This window comes from Papio anubis, chromosome 6 (assembly GCF_008728515.1).
Source record: "Papio anubis isolate 15944 chromosome 6, Panubis1.0, whole genome shotgun sequence".
NCBI classification, from domain to species: domain Eukaryota; kingdom Metazoa; phylum Chordata; class Mammalia; order Primates; family Cercopithecidae; genus Papio; species Papio anubis.
Genome location: NC_044981.1, coordinates 5504070 through 5529499, shown reverse-complemented (window position 1 = coordinate 5529499; position 25430 = coordinate 5504070). Strand labels below are relative to the sequence as shown.

Here is a 25430-nt window from a genome sequence, read left to right as displayed (position 1 = left end):
ACATGGCCTCCCCCTTGTTCCTTGAGCTGCTGTGTTCTTGGCTGCCTTCTGCACCTCATGTGCCCTTTGCCCCCCAGGACTCCCATGTGCTATCTGGGATGCTCCTGCTTCTTTCTTCACCGCCCATCATCCTTCTGTTCTCAGCTTCCATGTCTCAAAGTGGCTTGCCCTGACTCCCCAAATGAAATTAGTTTTTTGATGACACCCAGTGCATTTTTCCTTCATAGTAGCACACTTTCATAATCATGTATTTAATGTCTGCCTCTCTCACAAGACTGTAAGTTCCAAGAAGGCAGAAATAAGTCTGTTTGGAACACGTTTAATTCCTAGGACGTAATATAGATCTTGGCATGTGGTAAATGCTTAATAAATATTTGCTGAGAGTCTATCAAAACAACTTCTACTCCACAAACCACTCTTTCTGCCTCATTTCCTCTGCACCTGGAACATGCTAAGGTTAGAAGTCACTTCCACAAACAATACTGAAAAGCCACAGGACTTTTAAAAGATTCTGTTTCATATATTTTCTTTACTAAGGCAGGAAGGATGGAAAATGCATCTTGGAAAGATTTTCAGAGAGGACTGATATCAAAGAGTTTCCTGATAAGCTATACATTCACTACAAATTCAGAAGACATTCTGTTCCAGATACACTGGGTTTCAGCAAATTTTATGATATGCTTCCATATGACATTTATCACATGGAGATAGTCAAGGGTAAAATCAGAAAGCTTTTCACTTACTTTGGATGTTCAAACTTGTCTATGAGATCAACCTTTTCCACCAGGTCTCCTCCAATCGTTCGGACTAAGTCGTAGAAATCATTCTCTGCGTAATTCTCAGAGGGCAACCAGAATGAAATATCATTTATCATAGGAGGATATTTGCTCAGAGGCTAACAAAACAAGAGCAGAAAAGATACATGAACTTGTTAGTTGAACGAGAATATTTAAATTTTTCATAAAAAGTTGCACTTGGCTATTAGGAAATGCTGGTAAAACATCATTTCAGCATTTAAATTTGCAGAACAAAATGAACTTAAAAGATAAATCAATGTTCAAAAGTAGCAAATTCCATTATGAATATTACAGATTCTTATCACATTCATGTGTAACGTTACTATATATTATATTTATATTGCCATTAATGTTCAACTTACTACAAAGCAATTTGAATATATTATATTTCAGTTTTTTCCATTTGAATACTAGAGGAGAAAAGTTCAAATTTAATTAACATGCAATTCATTAACTTCTTGTGATACTTTCAGAAAGCCATGTTAGTAGAGAAATAAGTAAGAGCTTATCAAAATTCACATTTCAATTAGTAATGTCATTATTTGTTATTATTTCTAATTATTAAAATAAAGGATTGGGTTGATAAGTAGTCACTTGGGGAATTATTTTTCAAATTATGCCTTTAAGGATGTGATAAACATAAATGTAGCCATTTCCCCCACTTTATTCCATTTTTTCCAGCTTATTAAGCTCAGTAGTTCACCATTATATAGGACAGATATTTAAAATTAGATATGTTTAGAAGTTACTATATTTATTGCTTTCCCCCACACACAAATATATATATATATAAATATAAAACAACTAAACATACAGCTCTCACATATATACATCAAAATTATACATAGACATATGTGTGTATGTGTGTATGTTTTGGTCTACAAGTTACTGCTGCAATAAAAAAAGTTTCGTTACATACCTATGAAATCCTAAGGGAATATCTGCTAAATCCGGGCAAATTTATAAACTGATGTATGCCAAGCCTGACATTGCTATAAATCCTTCGGTGAATCATTGATCAGAGAAAGTATAAAACTTTTAAATGGCAAAATATCTGAAGAACTAAATGCTCAGACATAGATGATTATTCAACTTGAAATATCAATAAAGTTGTCAAACAAATGCATCAGTTTAGAACACACATTTCATACAAACACGGTAAAATTAGCACCCTGGTGCTGTTGACAAAATCTGCTGGCTCCTGAGAAGCACTCTGTTTTCTCTCCTACAGTCACGAGGCTGTGATAAATGACCCATGGGTTAATGTAACAATAGATGACAGGAGTTTGGTGGTTACACAGGTTGTTTTTCCTTTTGACAATACCCTCTTGTTCCTCACGGAAAATGGAAATTTAGGGAGACAAGAGACTGAGATTGCCAAGAATTAGCACGGAATCTCCTCTTCAATTAATCCAAGCTGAGGTACCGTACTTACTGAGTTCTGATGTGAGGCATGGTGACAGAGAAATGGGAGAAGGCGTCCCAGTGAAACATACGTCAGCAATTCCTGGACAACACTCGGTATGATGATAACGCAGGCAGCCAGAGCACATCCCCCAAGACGTTATTAAAATATACATTGTGGTAAATACAGTTTAAAATCCACGCAGTTCAAAAGAAAAACCCAGACAGCTTATTGCATTGCAAGCCTATTTCAAGTTAAAAAATATGAAAAGTTTAATGGTTTAACTGAAAAGAAAGCATTTAATTCACTAATAGATAGGTATCAGACACAGGATATCCACTAGTGGCCTTTGCTTTTTTGAACGGGAGAAACAGAATTTTGTTTGGGAAATAAGAGGCTAACTACAGATCATGGCTACTGAGATGTGGGCTTTCTTTCAGGTGCTTAACCAGCAGTGGTGGTAAAAACCATCCGGTGGCTCCCCATTGCCCCAGAAGAAAGCCTCCAATTCCTAAAAGCTTCTACCTCTTTCCCATGTTCTCTAGGCTCGGGCCAGCCCAGCCTACTGGGTTTCTTAAACACACTAAGTGGCTTTCTCCACATACAATTTCCCACCCTCCCTACCTCACTTCTGGTCCTCAGCCACCCTGTTCACTTGGTACCCTCACAGACACCGTCAATCCCCTGTTACTGCACCCTATCCTTCTCTTGCTCAGTACTTTTCATCCTCACTGTTTGTGTACTTACTTATTTCACGGCTGTCTTCCTAAGAGGTTGCCATTTTTGAGGGTGGGGTGTGCATCTCTGTTTCCACCTCTGGAATCTATTGTGCATAGTCCCTGTTACATTGTAGGTATTCTAGAGGCTAGAGGAGCACGTTACAGAGCGCCTGCTGTGAGCAATGACTACATTACAGTCAATGCATTCAGCTGTGTTTTCTCGTCTAACTGCATGAGCTAATGGACATACCATGTGGGTGAGACATAGAGCCTTGCCTCCATCCCTGGATTGTCCTAGCGTTTAGTAACCAGGTGGAACGGCAAAGAGGCTGAAGCTGGACAGGCAAAGCCACCTAGTAGGAATTCCATAACCCACAACCACAGAATCGTGGAATTTTAGAATCCAAAGGGACTTTCAATTACATACAATATTATTTGTGTTTTCCTATTTCTTTTCTTAACAGAAGGATGACTATTTTACTAGTTTTATCAGATAACTGCATACAGTCGTCCCTCAGTATCTGAGGGGGATTGGTTCCAGGACCCCCACAGCTACCAAAATCCACAGGTCCCTTATACAAAATGGTGTAGTATTTGCATATAACCTATGCACATCCTCTTGTATACTTTAAATCATCTCTAGATTACTCATAATACCTAATACAATGCAAATGTTATGTAAGTAGCTGCTATATTTTTAGATTTTTATTTTTTATTGTTGTATTTTTAAATTGTTTTACCCCAAAATATTTCGGACCTACGATTGGCTGAATCCACAGACGTGAAACCCCCATATACAGAGAGCTGGCTGCACTGACATGTTCTTTTTTTGGTCCTCTTTAGAATTCTTTTTTTTTTTTTTTTTTTAAAGAATTGAAAAGGGCATCAAAACTACAGATACGAGACACGTTCGTCAGCTTGCTACTTTCTGCTCGTGGACACACCAAAGATGCATCGTTAAAGTCTCTCTTCTCCCTGCCGTCCTGTCTAAGTCAGAGTCTCCCATAGAGCCCGAACAGCGGAGGAAGCTCTTCATTGGAGGGTTGAGCTTAGAAACAACCGATGAGAGCCCGAGGAGCCATTTTGAGCAACGGGGAACACTCCCGGACTGTGTGGTCATGAGAGCTTCCAACACCAAGCGCTCCAGGGGCTTTGGGTTTGTCACATATGCCACTGTGGAGGAGGTGGATGCAGCCACGAATGCAAGGCCACACAAGGTGGATGCAAGAGTTGTGGAACCAAAAAGAGCTGTCTCAAGAGAAGATTCTCAAAGACCAGTTGCCCACTTAACCGTGAAAAACATATTTGTTGGTGGCATTAAAGGAGACACTGAAGAAGAAAAACATCACCTAAGAGATTATTTCGAACAGTTTGGAAAAATTGAAGTCATTGAAATCATGACTGACTGAGGCAGTGGCAAGGAAAGGGGCTTTGCCTTTGTAACCTTTGACGACCATGACTCTGTGGATAAGACTGTCGTTCAGAAATGCCATCCTGTGAATGGTCACAACTGTGAAGTTAGGAAAGCCCCATCAAAGCAAGAGATGGCGAGTGCTTCTTACAGCCAAAGAGGTGAAATGGTTCTGGAAACTTTGGTGGTGGTGGTGGAGGTGGTTTCGGTAGGAATAACAACTTTGGTGGTGGAGAAAACTTCAGTGGTTGTGGTGGCTGTGGTGGCAGCCATGGTGGTTGTGGATATGGTGGCAGTGTGGACGGCTATAATGGATTTGGTAATGATGAAAGCAATTCTGGAGGTGGTGGAAGCCAGAATGATTTGGGCAATTACAACAATCAGTCTTCAAATTTTGGACCCACGAAGGGAGGAAACTTTGGAGGCAGAAGCTCTGCTCCCTATGGTGGTGGAGGCCAATACTTTGCAAAACCACGAAACCAAGGTGGCTACGGCAGTTCCAGTAGCAGTAGTAACTAAGGCAGTGGCAGAAGATTTCAATTAGAAAACAAAGCTTAGCAGGAGAGGAGAGCCAGAGAAGTGTCAGGGAAGCTATAGGTTACAACAGATTTGTGAACTCAGGCAAGCACAGTGGCAGGGCCTAGCTGCTACAAAGAAGACATGTTTTAGACAAATACTCATGTGTATGGGCAAAAAAATTGAGGACTGTATTTGTGACTAACTGTATAACAGGTTATTTTAGTTTCTGTTCTGTGGAAAGCGTAAAGCATTCCAACAAAGGGTTTTAATGTAGATTTTTTTTTTTTTTTGGCACCCATGCTGTTGATTGCTAAATGTAATAGTCTGATTGTGATGCTGAATAAATGTCTTTTTTTTTTTTTTAAATGTACTGTGTAAAGTTAGTCTACTCTGAAGCCACCTTGGTAAATTTCTCCCATGAGTATGAAGTTAGAATTCCTTCAGGGTGATGCCAGGTTCTATTTGGAGTTTATATACAACCTGCTTGGGTGGAGAAGCCATTGTCTTCAGAAACCTTGGTGTAGTTGAACTGATAGTTACTGTTGTGACCTGAAGTTCACCATTAAAAGGGATTACCCAAGCAAAATCAAGGATTTACTGGTTATAAAAATGATTGTTGGCCCATCCTATGCAGTATATCTAAATTGAATCTGGTACCAGATAAAATTATAGATGGGAATGAAGTTTGTGTATCATTCATTATCATGTGTAATCAATAAATGATTTAATTCTCAAAAAAAACCACTACAGATACAGCAGAGACTTTAAAAGTCATAGGTGAATATTTTGAATGATTTAATAATAATGAACTTGGAAACTTTGATCAAATGGATATTTCACTCAAAACAGAAAACTTAAACTGATAACTAGGTACCCACCATTAGCAGTGCTCTGTCTCCTCACAGGTCTAACCAAGGCAGTAAACAAGAAATAGCTATGTACCTAATGAATAGAAATGGCATAGGCAAAAATGTGTGATCCCAAATTTAAAGTTTTCCTACCAGGCATACGACTTGGACATGTGCAAACTGATGCTAAACACTCCTATAACACTCTCTTCTTACCCTTACATTTATTGCACTGCAGCTACTTCCAACGGGCTTGAAACAATATCCTTATATTTGAGGTTAAAAAGCAAGTTACAACAAAGTTCCAATAATGAGTAATACTAACTTTTCTGACATCAATGCAATTACACTTGATATTCACAATAAAAAGATATTCATTAAAAGTCACAAAATTCATATATTTTTGCAAACTAAAAAGAAAAAAAATTCCATGCCCAAGTAGAAAGTAGCAATATAATCAATGTTCTCGGGGTGCCTGAAAAGTATATTACCTCTCATTCTGGTGTGGTCACACTTCTTTATTGTATTATTCAAATCTTCTATATCCTTTCTTTTATCTGCTTGATTTTCTTGATCTATCAAGAAGATAATAATATCTCCCACTTGATCTCTCGGAAAGGTCCCTCCTCAGTCCCAGGAAATGAAAGTCATGACTTGTTAATCGAGACTAGCATAAACCAGTGATGGTTATTTACACCATTGGCCAGGCGAGGAGTGGGCATGAGCTCAGTTTCACCAATGACATGTTGTGGCAATTCTGCGGAGACTAAAACATCAGACCTCAGTGGGGACAGCTTTTCAACCCGTCCTTCCTGCTTGAGATGTTGGAACAAGGTCACGATGACTGAGTGGCTTCAGATTTTTAACAGGTCACTTTAATCTATATTCACTGTGATAACCAATATATTTTATTTCTACCATCTTCATTTGTGTTTTCTGCTAACCAGTCTTCCTCTTTTCATAAATTTTCTCCTTTTCTGCCTCCTAGTAGATGCTTGATTTTCAAAATATTCTAACATTTTTCCCTCTGGTGTAAACAGTAAATTGGATTTCTCTTCTTTAAGAAATATATGTATATATAATATTTATATTTATATTATATATATTTATTTATATATATATATTTTTTATATATTCCTTTAATAGATTGTTCCAAGCACAAAGTTATTTAGTGTCTCCATTCAACTCCTAAAAAAGACAGGAAGTTTCATTTTCCCTAGCAGTCCGTCTTCCTGGTTATTCTTACCTAGAGTTTCATCTTCTAAACGAAATCACAGGTAAAACAATAAACTCAACAGCTAATTTTAAGTTAAAAGTATTTTAAAATTCCATATGTTTTTCTTGTATTCCACCTCTTTGTTGGAGGACAGTGCTCCACGGAGTTTTCATAAAACTCGTGGTGGCTTGTACACCAAATAGCACTGGAAGATGGTGAGTCTCTCCCTCTGGAGCAGAAAGTAGGTTGTTCCCTCACCGGAATGATAAACATAATGTCTTCCTCAGGGACAAAGATTGGGCAGGTTTACTAGCAGCCCCTTTAAAAGACTGGGATAAAAACAAACACATGTAAACAGACAAAGGAAATACTGGAAGGAGCCCAAGCTTGAGGCTTTTCAGCTGTGCCCCAGCCCAGTGTGTGCACAGCATGTGGAGCTGCTCCACCTCCCCGCTACTGAACTGGGAAACTAGAAGAGCCAACGCCAAGAGGACTCACGCTGCCTCTGCGCTGAGTAACAAAGTCCTTGGAGGCAGGAGTCTCTTGTCTTTCTGCCTGCATCTATGAAAGTGCAGTGGTACCTTGTTAACCTGCACTGAGGTAAAAAAAAAAAAAAACAAAAAACAAAAAAACCCAACCTGAGGTAAAATCTTAGGCCTTTCCTAGTCCTAACACCCTTCCTTCTTTTTCACTTCTGCTCTCTCAGATAAGTATCCTTCGACAGTTTTTTTGGCAGTGCAAGTCCACAGGAGGCAAACTCTCCCAGTATTTACATGTCTGAAACTCCTCACACTTTAATAATTTGGTAGGACACAAAATTCTAGCTTCATGTTTGTCTTCCCTAAGCACTCTGACAATTTCCCTGCTGCCTATTAGTAATGGTGACGAGTCTGCTGTCAGTCAGTGCTACTTCCTCACAGGTAATCTGTCTTTCCTTCCAGGCAATTTGGAAGCAGCGAATCTTTATCCCCCAGGCTCTGCAATTTGACTCTGATGAGGCTGGGTCTGCATTTATCCTTCTTTATGCTGCTCAGCACTCTGAGAGTGCTCTCAACCAGACGGTTCCCGTCTTGTTCCAATTCTGAAAAATTCCAGCACTACTTCTCTGCCATTCCTTTCATTCTCTCCTGGATCTGCAATAATCAATACTGTGGAGCTTCTGAATCTATCTTCCTTTCCTCTTAACTGACCTAGTTTAGGTTTTATTCTGTGTGTGTCTGTGCCGCATTCTGGGTGAATTCTTCAGTAACAGCTTCTTAACTAATTCTCCTGTCAACTGAGTCTACTAGTCTCATCTGCTTTTCCTTCTTTATTTTAATGAATCTATCACTCATTTCTGAGATTCTAATTTTTTCCCTTATCTACTTACCCTTCATTTCTGCCAGTTTTTGCCTCTTATTCAGAATTTTCTTTTTTTTTTTTTTTAAATGGTTATTATTTATCCAATGGTCTCTTTGAGGGCATCACACATTTTTTTTTTCAAGATAGCTTTTTTTATTTTCCTTTACTCTCAGTGAATTCACATTCTGATTGTTGATTTGGATGGCTGACACCCCAAGGTCAGAGTTCCTCACGTGGCGTGGAATTTGGGTGTGTACGCTTGGCCTGTACAGGGGATAATTGTGAATGTTCTCTTGCTGATCACCCTCCCTGCTCAGAGGTTTTTATGGTTCCTCTGCTTGAACCCCTCACACAGAATGGAGTTGACATGGTGGTCTGGGTTTCTACCCAATGGTGATATGGCTGATGAGGACATGGGGGTACTTGGCTCAGTTCCTGAGAAGGAGGCCTTGTCTCTGTCCTGTGCTCTTCCCAGGATCAAAGCTTTCTATAGGCTAGAGGTTATGGCGGGCAGTGATTTGGACCTCCCTTCTAGGTCAGAGGACAGGACCACTACCCTGCCTGCTTTCAAGCAGAGCACATGCTCTGGCCTGGCACATTTAGTCTTACTGCCACCAGAGCTCAGCCTCTGTTTCCACCTCCCGGCTTGTGATCCTGCAGCCCACAGTGTCCAACGTTTCACACTCTGCTTTGTGTGTGTCTCTTGTCTATAGTGATATATCTTTTTTAGGGGAGTAGGGGGCATGATTATGACTTTTTCATTTTCCCTTTTTAGATTTTGATCTATCACTGCTGTGTGTTTGGAGCAGGCAAAGTGCAGCCTACAAAGCAACCACAACGTGACTCTGTTTCTTTACACAATGGTTCTTAACTTTGTCGGGGAGCAGGACACAGGTCTCCCTGAGAATATGAAAACAGATTCAAATTCTCGTTCCAGAAATGTATATATCTTCTTAAATACAGATTTTCATATAGAACTTTCAGGATTCACAAACCCAATAAAGTCATTCAATGACCAGAATAAGGATCTGGTCTGTGACCCAGACTCAAAATTGTGTCATGCAGTTCAAATATAGACAGCTGTGATGACTGTCTTAAGTGAGTTAAAAAATACCAAAATCATACTTTACTAACATGATCTATACATGTATGTACATATACTGTGTATACCTTGATACTGTTAAGAATATATACTTAATGATAAAAGCATACATGAAGGCAATCATTGTTTGTCTTGTGGTAACTACTTGCAATGCAGCATATTTATTTCAATAACAAAAGTCTGCCTTTTATGGGCTAGAAGAGAAACCCCTCCCTGCAGCTCAGACAATTCTGCAGTTTCAGAGCTGCCTGGGGTCAGCTGAGGGCCTGGTAGTGAGTGCACGGCAGCCCACCTCCTCCCCTACCCATTCCTGCTGCCACCCCTGCCTTTCCACAGGTGTTGATCCTGCGAGCACCTGCTAATGAGCTTCCGGCATGTTCATCTCTGCCTCAGAGTTTGCTTTCTGGGGGAAACTGACCTATGACTCCAAGACATCAACAAAACGTCAGCAACCATCAACATAAGAATTGGTGTCCAGGGAAACAGCAAGCCTCAAGGAGTGTAGATGGGAGTGTGGCAGACCTGGCTTAGAATCTGCCCTGTCCTATGACCGATGACAGAGGAACAGCTCTGTTGGGGCCCCTGGCAACCTTGCACATAGCTGCTTAAGCCACCAAACAAAGACTTGAACCACAGCTCATCTGTGTCTTGTCTTGAAAGGATAAATGCCTTGTGATCCTCTGGTGTTCCAGGCCTTTAAGGAGCTACCAGGAGCCATCTCCTGCCCATCTCCCTACTTCCCTGGGAGGCTGTCATGAGGCAGTCTCTCCTCACCTTCCAGGTTCTGAAGGCGTATGAGGCTTTCTGGCTCCCCTCCTTGGAATAGTACCATAGAATATAAAACGTCTTAGCTGCAGCCTTTAACTGGCTTCTCTGCAATGGGCTATGTCACAGCTGGCATTGTAATCACCTGCTCTATTACGGATTGACTTGTGTTCCCCCCAAAAAATAGATATGTGGGAGTCTGAAACCCCAGTACCTCAGAATACGAGCTTACTTGGAGACAGGATCTTTACAGAGGTAATACATTTAAAATGAAATCATTGGAGCAGACTCTAATGCAATGTGACTGGTATCCTTATCAAACGGGGGAGATCTGGACACAGGCACGCACACAGGGAGCACACCACATGCAGATGAAGCCAGAGGCTGGGAAAATGCTCCTGCAAGCCCGGGAATGCCATAGCTTGCCAGCAAACCACTGGAGGTGAAGGAGGCACAAAACAGATCCTCAGAAGGAATCAACCCTGCCGACACCTTGATCTTAGACTTCCAGCCTCCAGAACTGAGACACAATAAGTTTCTGTTGTTTACGCCACCCTGGCTATGGTACCTGTTTATGACCGCCCTGCTAAACTAACATACCCTCCCTTTGTTTCAGGATCCTCCTTTTACGACGTGTGGGAGCTGGTACCTTTGGCTACTCTTCTTTCTGCGTCTACGTAAGTAATAAGCTGTCTAAATCTACAGAGGCTCCTAGCCTGGCCAACATGGCGAAAACCATTTTAACAAAAAAATACAAAAATTAACTGGGCGTGTTGGTCCATGCCTGTAGTCCCAGCTTCTTGGGAGGCTGAGGTTAGAGGATTGTTTGAGCCCAGGAAGCAGAGGTTGCAGTGAGCCGAGATTGCGCCACTGCACTACAGCCTGGGCAACAGAGCAAGACCCTGTGTCAAAAAATAAAACGATACAAAATAGAGTGGCCCCTTGTATCTTTACCAGCTGAAATCGGTCAGGCCTTGGCCCTGACTCATGTGCCGTGGGCTTGACACATGACTGAGGCCAATATACTCGGTTTCTTCATCTATAAAATGGAGACAGCACCTGTGGCAGCATACTGTGGTGAAGAGGACATGAAAGAACATTCACAAAGCACAGACGTCATAGTGTTCCGGACAAAACACTGATTTGGAGAATTCAACAGATACACAAGTTTCACAGTTGTCCATGACCCCGTTATAAATTATAAGCTTGCCAAAGGGGACTGGGGAGGGGAAGGGGAAAAAGTGGGATTCTGGTTTAACAATGCTACTCCATCCTAACTGTCTCTGCTCTGGGCCTAGCCCCCATATCTGAAACACAAATGTCTCCATGCACCTTCCAAGGTTAAAACCCTGGGAGGTTCTCTTTTTTTTGAGACGGAGTCTCGTTCTGTTGCCAGGCTGGAGTGCAGTGGCATGATCTCGGCTCACTGTAACCTCCGCCTCCTGGGTTCAAGCAATTCTCCTGCCTCAGCGTCCCGAGTAGCTGGGACTACAGGTGGCCACCACCATGCTCAGCTAATTTTTGTATTTTTAGTAGAGATGGGGTTTTGCCATGTTGGCCAGGATGGTCTCGATCTCTTGACCTCATGATCCACCCACCTCAGCCTCCCAAAGTGCTGAGATTACAGGTGTGAGCCACTGCGCCTGGCCGGAGGTTCCCTTTTATCATTCCGTGATTGAATAAAAATTCTTCAGCTCCCATGAATCTGTTCATAAACATTCTCAAGAAGGCTAATAATACATTGTCAATTGTTAATACAACCCAGTACCGCAGCACCATTATTTCAGTAAAGTTTCTTTCTGCACCAAAATCTTCCTCTTACCTTAAAACTCTCTTCTCCTTTTTAATGTTACTGAAACAGGGTAATATTATCATTCTCCATTTGCAAATTTTTCCATGCTAGTCAATCATTATTAAGTCATTCTCTGGTTTCCTTCCCTTTAGGCTAAGTTACTAGGTTTTTTGGTTTTCTTTCTCAGCTCAGAAATTATTTGGAAAGAGTGTCAAACAGGGGAGGGTCTCTGTTTTCTCCACAAGTTCGCCACAGTTATGACATTGCCAAGGTGACCTTCAGTCAGCTTCGAACCATGGCCACGTTTAGTTAAAGGACCACTTTGCAGCTTCTTTGGCACTTGTTCTCTTTCTAGATCAGAACACACATCCCCGATTCTGATTGTGATTATATGATTACCAATGGTCACTGTTTGTGGGGTGCTGTGTGCCAGAGACTGTGCCAGCCTCTTCATGTGCATTATCTCATTAACACACAGCACAACCCCACGAGATAGCCACCATTACCACTCCATGTGTCCACAAGGACAATGAGACTTAGAGACCTTAACTAAGCTGTCTAAGGTCCAACAGCCAGTAAGTGACAGAGCCAAGGTCAAATGTAGGTCTACTAAGGCCAGGCTGTGCTGTTAACCCCTGTACTTTGAGGCCTCCCCGCCACCCCCCCTTTGTTTTTTTTGTGATAGAGTTTCACTCTTGTTGCCCAGACTGGAGTGCAATGGTGCGATCTGGGCTCACTGCAACCTCCACCTCCCAAGTTCAAGTGATTCTCCTGCCTCAGCCTCCCGAGTAGCTGGGATTACAGGTGCCCACCACCATGCCTGGCTAATTTTTTTGTATTTTTAGTAGAGACAGGGTTTCTCCATGTTGGTCAGGCTGGTCTCGAACTCCCGACCTCGGGTGATCCACCTGCCTCAGCCTCCCAAAATGCTGGGATTATAGGTGTGAACCACCGAGCCCGGCCCCCAGGCCTCCCATTTAAAACCAACGGCTCTGCTGTAGCTCGGGCTGCTGTAACAAAAATACCACAGACTTGGTGGCTTGAACAACAAACACTTACTTCTCACTGTTCTGGAGGCCACAGGGTACCAGCATGGTTGGGTGCTTGAAGGCTCTCTTCCTGGTTTAGAGATAGCAGGTTTCTTGCTGTATCTTCACATGGCGGGGGGAGAGAGAGAGCTGCAAGCTCTGCTGTCTCTTCCTCTAATGGCACTAATCCCATTCCTGAGAGATCCACTCTCATGACCTAATTACCTCGCTAAAGCCCCACTTCCTAATACCCTGGTGGTTGGATCTCAAAGTATGAATCTGGGGGGCATACAAACATTTAGTCCAAGTTTCTACTACTGTTTCCAGAAGTAGTCTACTCAGCCTAATTAACAATTATGTAAATAAGACCAAATCCAACATTTATCCCTATGGTGCCTCCCATGACATTTCCTTTCCAAATGATTAATTTAGCTTTTAGATTAATTATCTTGAGTCATAAGTACTTCCAGTCTGTTTATAGCCCGTGCGATTGTGTTCTTCTCTAAATTAACTTAAAACTCAGCTTTACCTATAAAAAATAGCACGTACTATCAGTTACTTCATTTTACATCTAAATGTTTGATGGCCCTTACTTTTAATTCCATCTATTCATTTTTTAATAAAAACTGATTATCAGATTTGGCTGGTGAGTTTGGTATTTTATGAATTCAGGTTGTTTTAACTTATGATTTCATGCTGCTTTGATATTTACAGATTTTCTCGCTTTGTTCCAATATTTTGTTTTTATTCTTACTCAATTTCACTGAGTACCAGGAGCATACTGTGTTGGCCAGAGTTAGGCACAGTTCCCACTCAGGCAACTTTTGTTCTGTTACTTCATTAAGAAACCACACGAGACTCACCAAGTTCTAAACATCCCTCTAAATTGTACTGTTTCCCATATTTGTACTTAACTTTTGACAGAATTTCTGTATTTCTATAATGAAATCATATGGAACAATCATTTTGGTAACCTTGTATTCAATTAACTTTTGATGTTTCAATATCATGGTTCCCCAACTATCTAGTGAATTCCTTGAGGACAGAAACAGAGTTTTAAGTCTTTTTGAATCCTTTCACATTTGCCTTAAAGCTCTAGAATGCTTCACTTAAACAGATCATGCATTTGGAAAATGGAGCTACAGTGTGCTACTCTAGTTAGACAGGAGAGTAAGAGCCCATTTGCATTGCATGTGGCTCCAAAATCTTCATGGTTCATGGGGACTTAGGGGTCTGGAGCAAGGTTTCAAGGCCCCTGCCTGAACTTAGTGGTTTTTCACACACACACACACACACACACACACACACAGCAGCAGACCTCAGAAATCTTCATTAAATAAAATATCGCATGTGCCTCTGGTTAGGGAAGGACTTGCAGAGGAGGTGGAGGCCTCAGCCCAGAGTTCATAACATTTCACTACCTTTGAACATCTGGCCAGGTATTTTATACAGAATAAAAATGCCAAAAGTACAGTATCTTGTGGGGTGATAAAAATGTTCTAAAATCGACTGTGGAGATCACGTATCTGTGAATATACTGAAAAACACCACTGAATTACAGACCTTAAATGGGTGAATTGTATAGCATGTAAATTAATCTTGCAAACGTTTTTATGAAAACAAAAAATGAATAAATATATTGATAGAAGAAATACAGGGAACTTCTCTTTTCTATTCTGCCTCTCTATCTCATCTTCAGAACTTATCAAATACTTCAACTTTTACATCCATTTTTTTTTTTTTTTTGGTTAAATAACTAGTCTTTCTGGAGGCGGCATTACTGTCACACTCTATTTTTCCTCTCAGAGGTAAAATATTTGCAGGAGGTTTGCCCATCTGTGTAGATCTTCCATTCCATTTCTTCTCTGTATCGTCATGGTCTTGTACCAGCACATACTTTAAGTGAACTCACGTACGGTTTTGATGATAATTTCTCCCAGTTAATCATGCTTACTGTGGCCTTCCATTTGCCTCATTTAAAATGAGTGGAGATGCTAGGTGAAAACACACATAATGGGAGCTAGGTCTGTGAACCCCTAACCTTGAATTTAACCTCAAATATACTTAGAGGATGAACTCTCAGAGTTGGCTCACAGTTTCTTGTTAATTTTACAACATCTCAGTCTCTGCAAGGCCCTCATTCTGACAGGGACTATATATGCTGCAAGGTAAAACTGAAGCCCAGCTAGCGAAGTCACTTGAATTTGCCTGAATCCACACAGAGCTGGCCTTCTGACTGTTGCAGTGTACAGAGGAAAAGGAACAAATCAAAATGAACCCAAAGAACTTAAGACGTTGATTTCCAATGACTTGTTCAAAATTGGAGTAAATGTCAAACTTCCAAATCTCACAGAAGGAAGGCCTTTTATAGACTGGACCCCCTTGAATCTGACCTTCCTCCTTTCTTCCTCACCCTGCCCCTAACCCTATGTCCTGGTCTAGTGGTCCTTTGGGGCCAGATGCTTTGATACTACATGTTTTAGATTTCTTCCTGACCTCTACAGTGCCAAAGAATGAACACTGTTTCTGTTGTTTCTCTGCAGTGACCCCAGTCCCCCAGTAGACATTCATCCTATGCCTGTGTTGGAAGCATTGTTCTCTATCCCTTTTGGTGACAGAAATACCCAGGGAAAGTGGCTATGTTGACTTGATGACTTCTGAAAACATTTATTGATTGATACTTCCAGAAAAGTCTCACATCAACTCTCAATTACAGGGTAGAAATGGAGAGAAGACAAGAAAGCTAAACATGACCACTTATTTATTTATTTATTTACTTACTTATTTATTTATTTATTTATTTTGGAGACAAGGTCTCCCTCTGTCGTCCAGGCTGGAGTGCAGTGGTACAGTCATAGCTCACTGCAGCCTTGACTTGCTGGGCTCAAGTGATCCTACAGCCTCAGCCTCCAGAGCAGCAGGAACTACAGGCAGGTACCACCATGCCTGACTATTTTTGCAGAGACGGGGTCTCACTATGCTGCCTTGCCTCATCTTGAACTTTTGGCCTCAAGCAATCCTCCCACCTTGGCTTCCCAAAGCGCTAGGTTTACAGGCATGAGCCTTCTTGCCCCATCTTTCACCTAACTTTTTAAGAGAAAATATCACAGTTGCTCTGGGCAAGGAAAGGGGTGGCAGGGAGACAGGATGGAGAAGAAAACTCATGGTGACCCCAGGGACTGGTGAGATTTATCACAGGTCGGGTGGTGGCTTCATGGGTAGCTACTGTATTATTATGTTGTATAATTTAAACATAGCATGTATTTTCTAAATATCAAGTACTAGATAAAGAAAATTAAAGGACAAAGGATATCAATGTTAGTCATTACCTAGAGAAATTATGTAATGGAAGGAAATATTGGCTACAGTTTATGCATTTGCATGTTTTTAAAAATTGGCTTTTCTATATTTAAAATAAAATTCCACCTGTTAATATTAGAGTATACTTCAACAAAAAAGACAATGAGTTCAATTTCTCCACATTAGGGAGAAATGTGAAATGTTATTTTTTTTCGCACCAAATTCAAATGAGTTCAACAAAGTCTACACCAAAGTTCACAGGGGGCCGCTGTGATGCCTTGCTTAGCAGAGTGACGAATACGGAGTGCTGCTGGAGAAATGGCTGGCTCCAAGCTCTGGCGGTGGCCTGCAGAACTCAAACATCAGACCAGAGAAAGAACGTCAGGCGCTGCGATGTGTCTTGCCTGCGATGGCTGCTTCAGCCACTCAGACTTCCTCCCTGCCCCCCAAGAGCTCATAGGCCAGAGGGGAAAAGGGAATTTTAGACGTGGCAAGTGCAAAACGTGGCACTGTGCACCAGGAGCAGAAGCAGACCCAGCCGTCTTGGCAAACATGGCTCAAAGCCCTCAAGGGGTCAGGTCACTCTCCCCTTCCCAGAGACAGCCATGCCTTCCATCCAGCAAGTAAAAGTCTCAGTATGATCAGCACATTCAAATAACAAAACACGGGTGAATATTTACAAGTTGTTGGCCATCTGTTGGGTCAAATGCCAAACTTAGCAGAGAGAAGAAGAAGGTACTGAGTGCTTTCTGGAGCAGCTGCTTACCGTCTAGGGCAGCAGTCCCAGGGCCGGGCCTGCTTCTCCCTGACCAGGCACAAACTGTCAGCTTTCTGCATCCAGGTTTCCTCATCTGCAAAAGTGGGTGCTTGGCACCTCACACACTGTCATCTGACCGAAACTGTCCCACAGCGTGTCATGAGGGGGACCGTGAAAACCCTGGGCCATTGTCAAGTACCTCTGAGACCTGCTGGATTTAACCAAGTTAGGCAGGGGAAACCTGACAAAGATTATAAGTGTGTTTGTCCTTCCTACATTGTAAACAGAAAAGACCAAGTGCAACCCACATTTTGGATTCCACTGGTTACCAGAGGCCAGAAGAGAACCTGGCAGGGGCATTCACATCCGACTTGCAGGCTACCTCATATCTCACCTCCACTCAAATCACTATTCCTGTTTCTCAAAATGACCATGGGCTTCTTGCTGGTTTAAGAATATTAACTATTTGATATCTGGAAAAGTAGCTTTTTAGTGTTTCATCAAATAAATTCTATGCAATGTCGCAGAGGCTATGAACAAGTAAAATCATCAATTAAGAGCTAACATTCTAAGCCCTTTAATGATTAATTTCCCTTATGCAAAATGAATGATAATGGTTCCATACATAGCACTAGCCAGGAAACCAAATTTAGTCTTCTTTTCTCCAAAAACTATCGTGTGTGTGACTCCCCAACCTCCTGTTCAGCCAGAAATCACAGCACACCCAACAAAGCATCACCTCTTCCTGACGGCCTCCCCGAATATGCTGAACGTATAATGGTGGTGGCGCCTCTCCTGTCTCTTAGAGACCATCTCTATTCCTATTTTAGCTTCAGTAGACTCCTACAAAATAAGACTAACATCCTTACCTCATCGAATTATTATGAAAATTAAATAGGGTAACATATTTAAAACCCTTATAAATTACAAAACTCCATACAAGGTAAGGTATAATTAACTACCCGCTTTCTCTTGCCAGGCACTGTTACTTTATCTCATCTTCAAACGAAGTCTAAGGGGGAGGTCACTCAGCCACTACAACTCAGCTCTGCTACTTGCTAGCTTTTGTGATCTTTGGCGTTTCCTTAATCGCCCAATGTCCCATCTACAAAAGGGGGATCATTGCAGTCATCTGTCATGGCGTTGCCAGTGAGGATTAAAGGTGTCGGTATTGGTAAAGCATATAGTAAATATAGATGTGTTTATTATTTTATTGCTCTTCCATTCATGGCCAACCACAATTTAGTTCAGATCTATCTGCTTCTCCCACCTCCTCAAGCTGTGGCAACGACCATCCCAGTCTGTAACCTGGGGAAGAGTTTACATTTCTGTTTACATTTGTGTCAGCTGATGGCAAGCGGTAAGGGCAGGGATCACATTTTCTCCCGCGTTCTATTAACCACAGTGCCTGGCACACAGCGGAAATAACCAACATCTGTGGACTTGAATTAGAAAGTCTGTGGCTCTCTTTCATGATTTCTGCTTTCACCAGCCTCGATCTGGCTGCGGTACCAGGACGCAGGAAATGGGAGGAAGGGCCATCGGAGAAATGCCCACAGAAGGAGCGCATGATTGGCGGTTCAGCTGAGACGCCATTTCCCCTTAGGTACACGTCAAAGGATTAAGGGGTAGACCTCCTAGGCAGAAGGCATGAAGGGATTATAAAATGGACACTTGGAAATGCTGAGGGTCTTTTAGACCTTTTCTCTGAAGAGCTAAAGGGTCAAACTCAGAGCTAGAGAGGAAGAAACAACAAGAGAAAAGTGCAGGGCTCAAAGTTACAGGACAGAAAGGGCCTTTGGCTTTGCTCTGGGCTAACAAAGCAGTAATTAAGCTGTGGCCTCTCAGCTCTAAACCTGCTTCCCGCACTCTGCTGTGGGAGACTGGGCTGGACTCTGCAAACTGCACTTCAATGCACTTCAGCCTGGCCAGCGGCTCCCTGGGAAGCGCCTCCAGTTGGCCCTGGAGGAAGGCTGCTGGCCGGACAGAGGAGAAGGGGCTGGCTCCATTCTGCTGGCTTCCTGTTCCTGTCAGGAGCTCAGCAACGCGGCTCCTACACACTGGCAGCCAGGAGCAGAGGCTTCATTCACATCACAGTTTTCCCAACATCACAGCATCAGCCTCATCGCACCCTCCCTCAGAGCTGCCAGTGCAGCCCCTCTCCTTGGAGGTGGGTCCCAGCCCCACGGCTCCCTCCTCTGAGCTCAGAGACACCTGCTTGGCTTGTCCTCCTCTTTGGGGGTCTGGGCCTTAGCTCTGAAGGACCCTCCACTGAGGTTTTAAGTTTCATTAATTCCAGCCTCTTCAATTGTTCCCTCAGCCCCAGAGTGGGGAGATGCTTTCTGTCATCTACCTCCATGACACCTCCACATTCTCCTCTTGACTTCTTAATCACCTCCCTCAAAGGCTAACATGTCTTTAGGTTAAATTCTCTGTATTAAAAACCAAACAAATGGCATGGTTTCTGTCTCCTGCCTGGACCTCACTGATATGGCAAAGAAGGAAGAGAGAAACAAATTTATCAAGAAGACTGTGGTCTCTACCCCTGTTATCACACCAGATTCTAATAAAGTACAGAAAGAAAACACAGAAAAACCAATTCACAACATAAATTTAAACAAAGAACTGCAGGAACAAGGGTGTTGATAAGTTGCTCAGGGAATAACAAAGGTGCTTCAGGCATGAATCCTCCGCTCATTGAGGGAAACTTCAAAGGTACCAACTCTCCTCTCCTAATACTCAACAAGAAAACACTCTCCAAGTACTATGCCCTACACTGAAGGATCCCCGTCCCTGCAAAGAAAAGATCCTAGGCCTAATGCCCTCAAGTTTCTTTCCCTTCCATTCTCAAAAAATACTCAGCATGTCAGAAGAGAACTCCAGCCAGGTGAGGGACCTGGGAATGAATGTCAGGAAGGGTGAAGGAGTACGGAACAGGACTGGAGGGGCCTGTTCCCATGCCTGCCACATGGAAATACTCCTTTCACAGATCCTTAGCCAGGGATTTAGTGCTGTGTGTCCAGCCACCTGCTACCCTGTGGGGCCATCATGAATTGTGTTTGAGCAATAGCAATGAGCCAGAAGACACAGCCCTGCACTCTGACTGGCACAGGACCCTCCCACTGTCCTCCTGTCCCCAGGGCTTCTCCACTGCCCTGAAATGCCATAAAAAATTCAGCCTGAGCCTGAATAAAATAGAATCAAACATTTTCCTACAGTCTGTTTTCTTTCAATAACTTCCTCCCCAAATAACCCAAGGATTCAAAATGGTTTGCAGAGTCTCACCATTGTCCCCACTTGACAGGTAATATGTAGACAGCCTTTGTTCCCATGGAAAGTGTGAAGAACCTGAATCTGACAAACCACACAGGAGGTCATTTCCTCTTGGCAGAGATTTCCACAGGTGCTAAATTTCTTTAATTTATTTATTTTTGTGGAGAGGGAGGCGGAAGAGGATGGGCATAAAAAGACGACTACTGGCTCGTCATTTCAGTTGGAGGGGTTTCTCTGCAACATTTTCTCTAGCTTTCTCTGCTGCACCTTCTCTTACAGGCATCACTTTGTCCTTGCATTGTGAAGATAACTGTTTGCTGGGTACGGCGGAGCACCTCTGTGTTTGGAAAGGTGCCAGCAGAGGCTGAGGGGCGGGAGGTGCAGTTCCTCCATGCAGGAGCTATAGGGGTAAGCTTCCGAGAGACACGGCTTCGCATGAGCTGGAAAACCTTGCATGGATATGCTTGTTACTCACTCACGGTTGGCAGGATCCTGTCTGTTCTGTCCACCCCTCCTCACTTGTTCTGTGTGCTGCTAATGAACCAGAACCACGGCAGTGCTCAGGATGGCTTTGGTCGGCTCACCCTTTCTAGTACTGTGACAAGGAGATAAGGCAGAAAGCAGAGATGGGAGGAGGGTGAGGGCCAGAGGGAAGATTTGTGAGATGAGGCAGAGAGAGAAGAAGAACCCATTGCCTTAAGAGGCGGGGCCATGAGCAGGCTGCGACCAGGTGCTGTGTGGCCCGGTGTGATGGATGGTTGGTCCCTCACGCCACCAGCTATGACTTCAAGAGGCCTAGGTACCTGCTAGGTCCTCCTTTCTGGGCTTCTCTCACTCTGGGCCTGGTGGCAGGCAAGGAGTACTGACTGTGCTGTGAATATGAAACATTTCTTTCCTAAGGGAAAGCGAGGGGAGACAAAGCAGGGTATGTCAACATCAGAGGCAGTGTCTGCTGTCTTCCCCATTCTTACTGGCTACTGGTTGTTTTGAAATACGGGATCTCTCCAGGTGAATAGCATATGTCCTCTCAGCTCTAAAGCAAAGGCACTAGATAAATCTAATAAACAAAGAAAGCCTGGGGCTGAGGCTCAGTCTATTTCAGGGTTGGCAGGTTGGTGAATTTTCCACTGTAAGATCGCACCACTGTTTTCAAGGGATTTAAAATATTACAAGTGATAGTAGAGGCTGTATCTCTTAAAGATTTGAACCAATCAAAGTAAATATGGCAGATTTGTTTTTTCTTCTTGTGGTTTTTTTGTTTGTTTTTTCCTGGTTTTTTTGGAGACAAGGTCTCACTGTGTCACACAGGCTGGAGTACAGTGCTGTGATCACGGCTCACTGCAGCCTCAACCTCCTGGGCTCAAGTGATTCCCTGAACTCAGCCTCCCAAGTAGCTGGGACTACAAGCATACACCACTATGTGTGGCTAATTTTTGATTTTTTTGTAGAGATGGAGTTTTCCCATGTTGCCCAGGCTGGTCTCAGATTCCTGAGCTCAAGCAGTGTTCCCACCTTGGCCTCCCAAAGTGCTGGGCTTACAGGCGTGAGCCACCACGCCCGGCCAAATATGGCATATTTTAAAAGGCTAGAGCAGCAATATAAAAATATAAGCATCTACAAAATGTACTGTCTGCAAACACTTCGGCATCAATTGACCCATCTTAGACAGTCTTCCTTTTCACTCATTCATTCAACAGATATGTATAGAACACTATGTGCGAAGAAACACGAAAGGCACACAAGATTAGTAAGATACTCTTTTTCCACAAGAAATTTACCAAGTGATGGGGAAGTAAGTATGGGTTAAATTAATTTAAATATTTAATTTAAACATCGGTTACACCAATTTAAGGAACGAAGTACAAACACAGTACTATGGGAATCCAAGGCGCAATCATGATCTGTTGGGAGGATCGTAGAGTGAGGGGCTATGTGAATTGATGATTGGATAATGGCAGGAGTGGAAAGGGATAGGATCCTCGGGGCAAGAAGAAATGGGTCTGGCAACAATATTCCATCAGCAAACGCTGGGAGGTAAAGCTGAGGTTCCTTCAAGCTCCACATGCCATGGTATAGATGAACGAGGTTTAGTATGTCGAATGTGAAACACAACAGGTCATCTGAGTGGACGTGCCAGCAGGCACCTGGATTGCCTATAGCTCGAGGAGGTGTTCAGGCCAGAGGCAAACCTCGTGAGAGCAGAAGTCACGTCTCGTGTTTCTGTGATCTTCCCCACAGAATCCAACAGGGTGGTCACAGGTGTGCACAGAGAAGCTGACGTAAGTTGTGGAGGGGACATAAGATTTCTTCTCATATTCAATCAACTCTCAAATACAGAAAGCTGACCACCTCGTCTAGGAGCACTTGGTTCTAGTGTTTTCCCTTGTTCCTGCTGTTTGTTACTCGACCTTAGTGTGACTCTCAGATATCTAAACTTCATTTAAGTACGGTATTCTTTTCTCTAAATTCCAGGAAATTAATTTATAACTTTGTCAAAAAAGATGAAATGATAGGGTTTTCTTACCCAAGATTCAATGGCATTAACACCAAAAGATTCCCTCATCCATTCCCGAAGGTCCAATAAACAGAAGTCTGGGTTTATTGTGAAAGTGTAATGTTGCACTCATATTTATTTTCTTAGATCGACATGTTTTTTATATGTGATTGATATGGATAATTTACACCATATCACCAGAATACATTCTCACAGCTCATCTCCATGACTGCTTAGTAATTTCTCATGGTTAATCCATTTCCCAGGAATTTCACTCTAAGCTTACAATGTGCAAAGCAATGAGCTGTTAGGAAATTTAAAATAAGTAAGACACAGGTATTCTTCAAGAGGAGTTTGAAATTTAGAGAAAGGGAAAGGCCTGGAAATGTTTATAACATAAGACATGATAGGCCAAATGCAAAAGTGGAGCAAAATCTCTTCCCTCAAAAAATTAAAGTGCTGGCCAGCTTCAGTACAATGGACAAAGCTGTACTTCCACTGACTAACATAAAGTCTACTGGGATAAGGACTGCACATATGGGATTGAGGGGTAAAACAGGCATGTGAATAGTGCATGAGGCCCATTTCCTACTCAAATCCATATCAACAGATGCTACACTGGGAATCTTTTTCTCAGAGATGGGGACAGATCTGAATGAATGCTCACATTCCCAGCCTGTCCCTCCTAAAACAACGAACACTTCTGTGCTAGATGACACCAAGGTACAGCTGGTAGCTATGAACTCAGTAACTGTGGAGCACTGTGCTGGAGCCGAAGGGCTCTCAACCGGGCTGGCTGGGTGCCTGAGACTCTAGGCAAGTGAATCTACATCTCCAGGAATAGTGCTGGGCATCGGTCTCCTCTAAAAGCTCCCCAGAGAACTTAGACACATACAAGCACTGCTCCAGCCTCACGCAACGTGTTTCTCTCACTCAGTAAAAGGCCACTGGTCATCTATGAACGTTCTTCACTATCACATGTGCCTGCACTGAGATCCAGTCCAGTAGCACCATCAACTTCAAATATGTTATCTAACATTACTGAGCACTTAGAGTATGTCAGGTACTGAACTGAGGACCTTACATACATTTTGATATATAATCTTCAAAAACTACCTTAGGAGTTAAGTCCCATATTGGTTTCCCAATTGATAGATGGAGAAACTGTAACTTGCAGTTAAGTGACTGTGCAGTCACACAGCGATGCAGGGTGGAGCTGGGGATGGAAACGATCTCTGCTCGGCATCCAAGTTTATGCTTCTAATCACTAGACTATAGTAGCTCATTTATATGTATGGAATATTCAATTTTTTAATGTGCTCTGCATCTATGCACAAAAAGCTAAGTGACACATACTTATCCATAAAATAGAGAAAAATAAAATATCTACTTGGAAATGATTCACCAAAAGGTTATATATTCAGCATTTATTTTCATAAGCTATTTTGCTCCTTATCTGTGTCCAGTCTCAGCATCCAGACTCTTAGCAGGATACCACTGGCGTTCCCAGATACGGCAGGTTGCAATGTGCTTCATCCAACACTTAAGGAATCACTGCAGCGAGGCTGCTGCATTCCAGCGCATCTGCTGAGGTAGCCGCACTCAGTGTGCAAATCGAGCAGGCTCTGAAAAACATGGCACTGCCAAAGCGAAGCTACGGGGTTCTTGCTGTCTTCAAAATAAAATATGATTCTTACATTGTTCAAGAGAAGATGACTGCCAAAGACAAACTAGTTTTCTGAGCTCTGTCCTCTGATAAGCATGTACTGCAAAACTGCCACATGAATACTAATTTTACCACTAAGGGTCAATATTTATGCAGCTCTAGCTGCCTGCCAAGTGCTCTCTTGAGGCTTTCTGTTAATCCTCACACCAACCGCTCATCAGAGCTGAGGAGACCGAGGCACAGCCAGGCTAAGAAAGTTGCCCCGGGTTAAGTTAGGAAGCAGCCGAACTGGGGCTGGTGGACCTGGGAGAAGGGGAGCTGGCTCTGGCTCCTTGGCTTTTTACCACCCCCTCCCTACAGATGAGGCTGTGTGACAGGCCTTGGGATTATAAAGGTATCTGAGCTGCAGTTCCTTGAGAAGCGGAGAAACACACCCACCACCGTGGAGGTGGGACGTGGACCCATCACCGTGGAGGTGGGACATGGACCCATCACCGTGGAGGTGGGACATGGAGGGCCAGTTGTCTAAGTCTAAAGGAGCAACATAGTAAGGACTAACCTAAAACTGTCAAGAAAGACTATCAGGAAAGGTTCCCTCTCGTAGAGTATTAACTCCTGGAAAATGGTTCCAAAGAGCTGATCGCCTACGGCGATGATGTGAATATAGAGAAAGGCGTAGAGAAACAGGCAGGCATGGCCTTAGGATGAAAACAGAACTGAAGGCTGTAATGTCAGGCTGCCTGGGGATCACAGATGAGGCAGCTGGATCCCCACAAAGAATTGCACGCGAAAGAACCTAGCAAGTCTGGAGCCTGGTGGACAATGAAATAAACGGCGATTACTGGTTAGGAAGCACTTGGAGAAGGAGTCCTGTGATGGAAAGAAAGGCCCAGTAGGCAGAACCAGCGGAACCCATTGGTTGAACAGAAGACATGGATTTTCTTTCTTTTTAGCAAGGCGAAAGGGGAGAGGTCAGAGCAAAGCTAAAAGGTGAGCA

General features: G+C 42.9%; 1 protein-coding gene across 12 annotated transcripts in view; it reads right to left on the bottom strand.

Moving 5' to 3' along the window:
- FARS2 (phenylalanyl-tRNA synthetase 2, mitochondrial) overlaps nucleotides 1-25430 on the bottom strand; it is a 514316-nt gene that overhangs the window by 150877 nt on the left and 338009 nt on the right. For all 12 annotated transcript variants that reach the window (XR_002521280.2, XM_003897004.4, XM_003897003.4 and 9 more), the window contains one exon: nucleotides 744-895. Coding sequence is in view for 11 of the 12 variants with exons in the window: in XM_003897004.4 (XP_003897053.1) it covers nucleotides 744-895 (152 nt within the window). In the remaining variant the exon portion in view is untranslated. The remainder of the gene's footprint in view (nucleotides 1-743; nucleotides 896-25430) is intronic.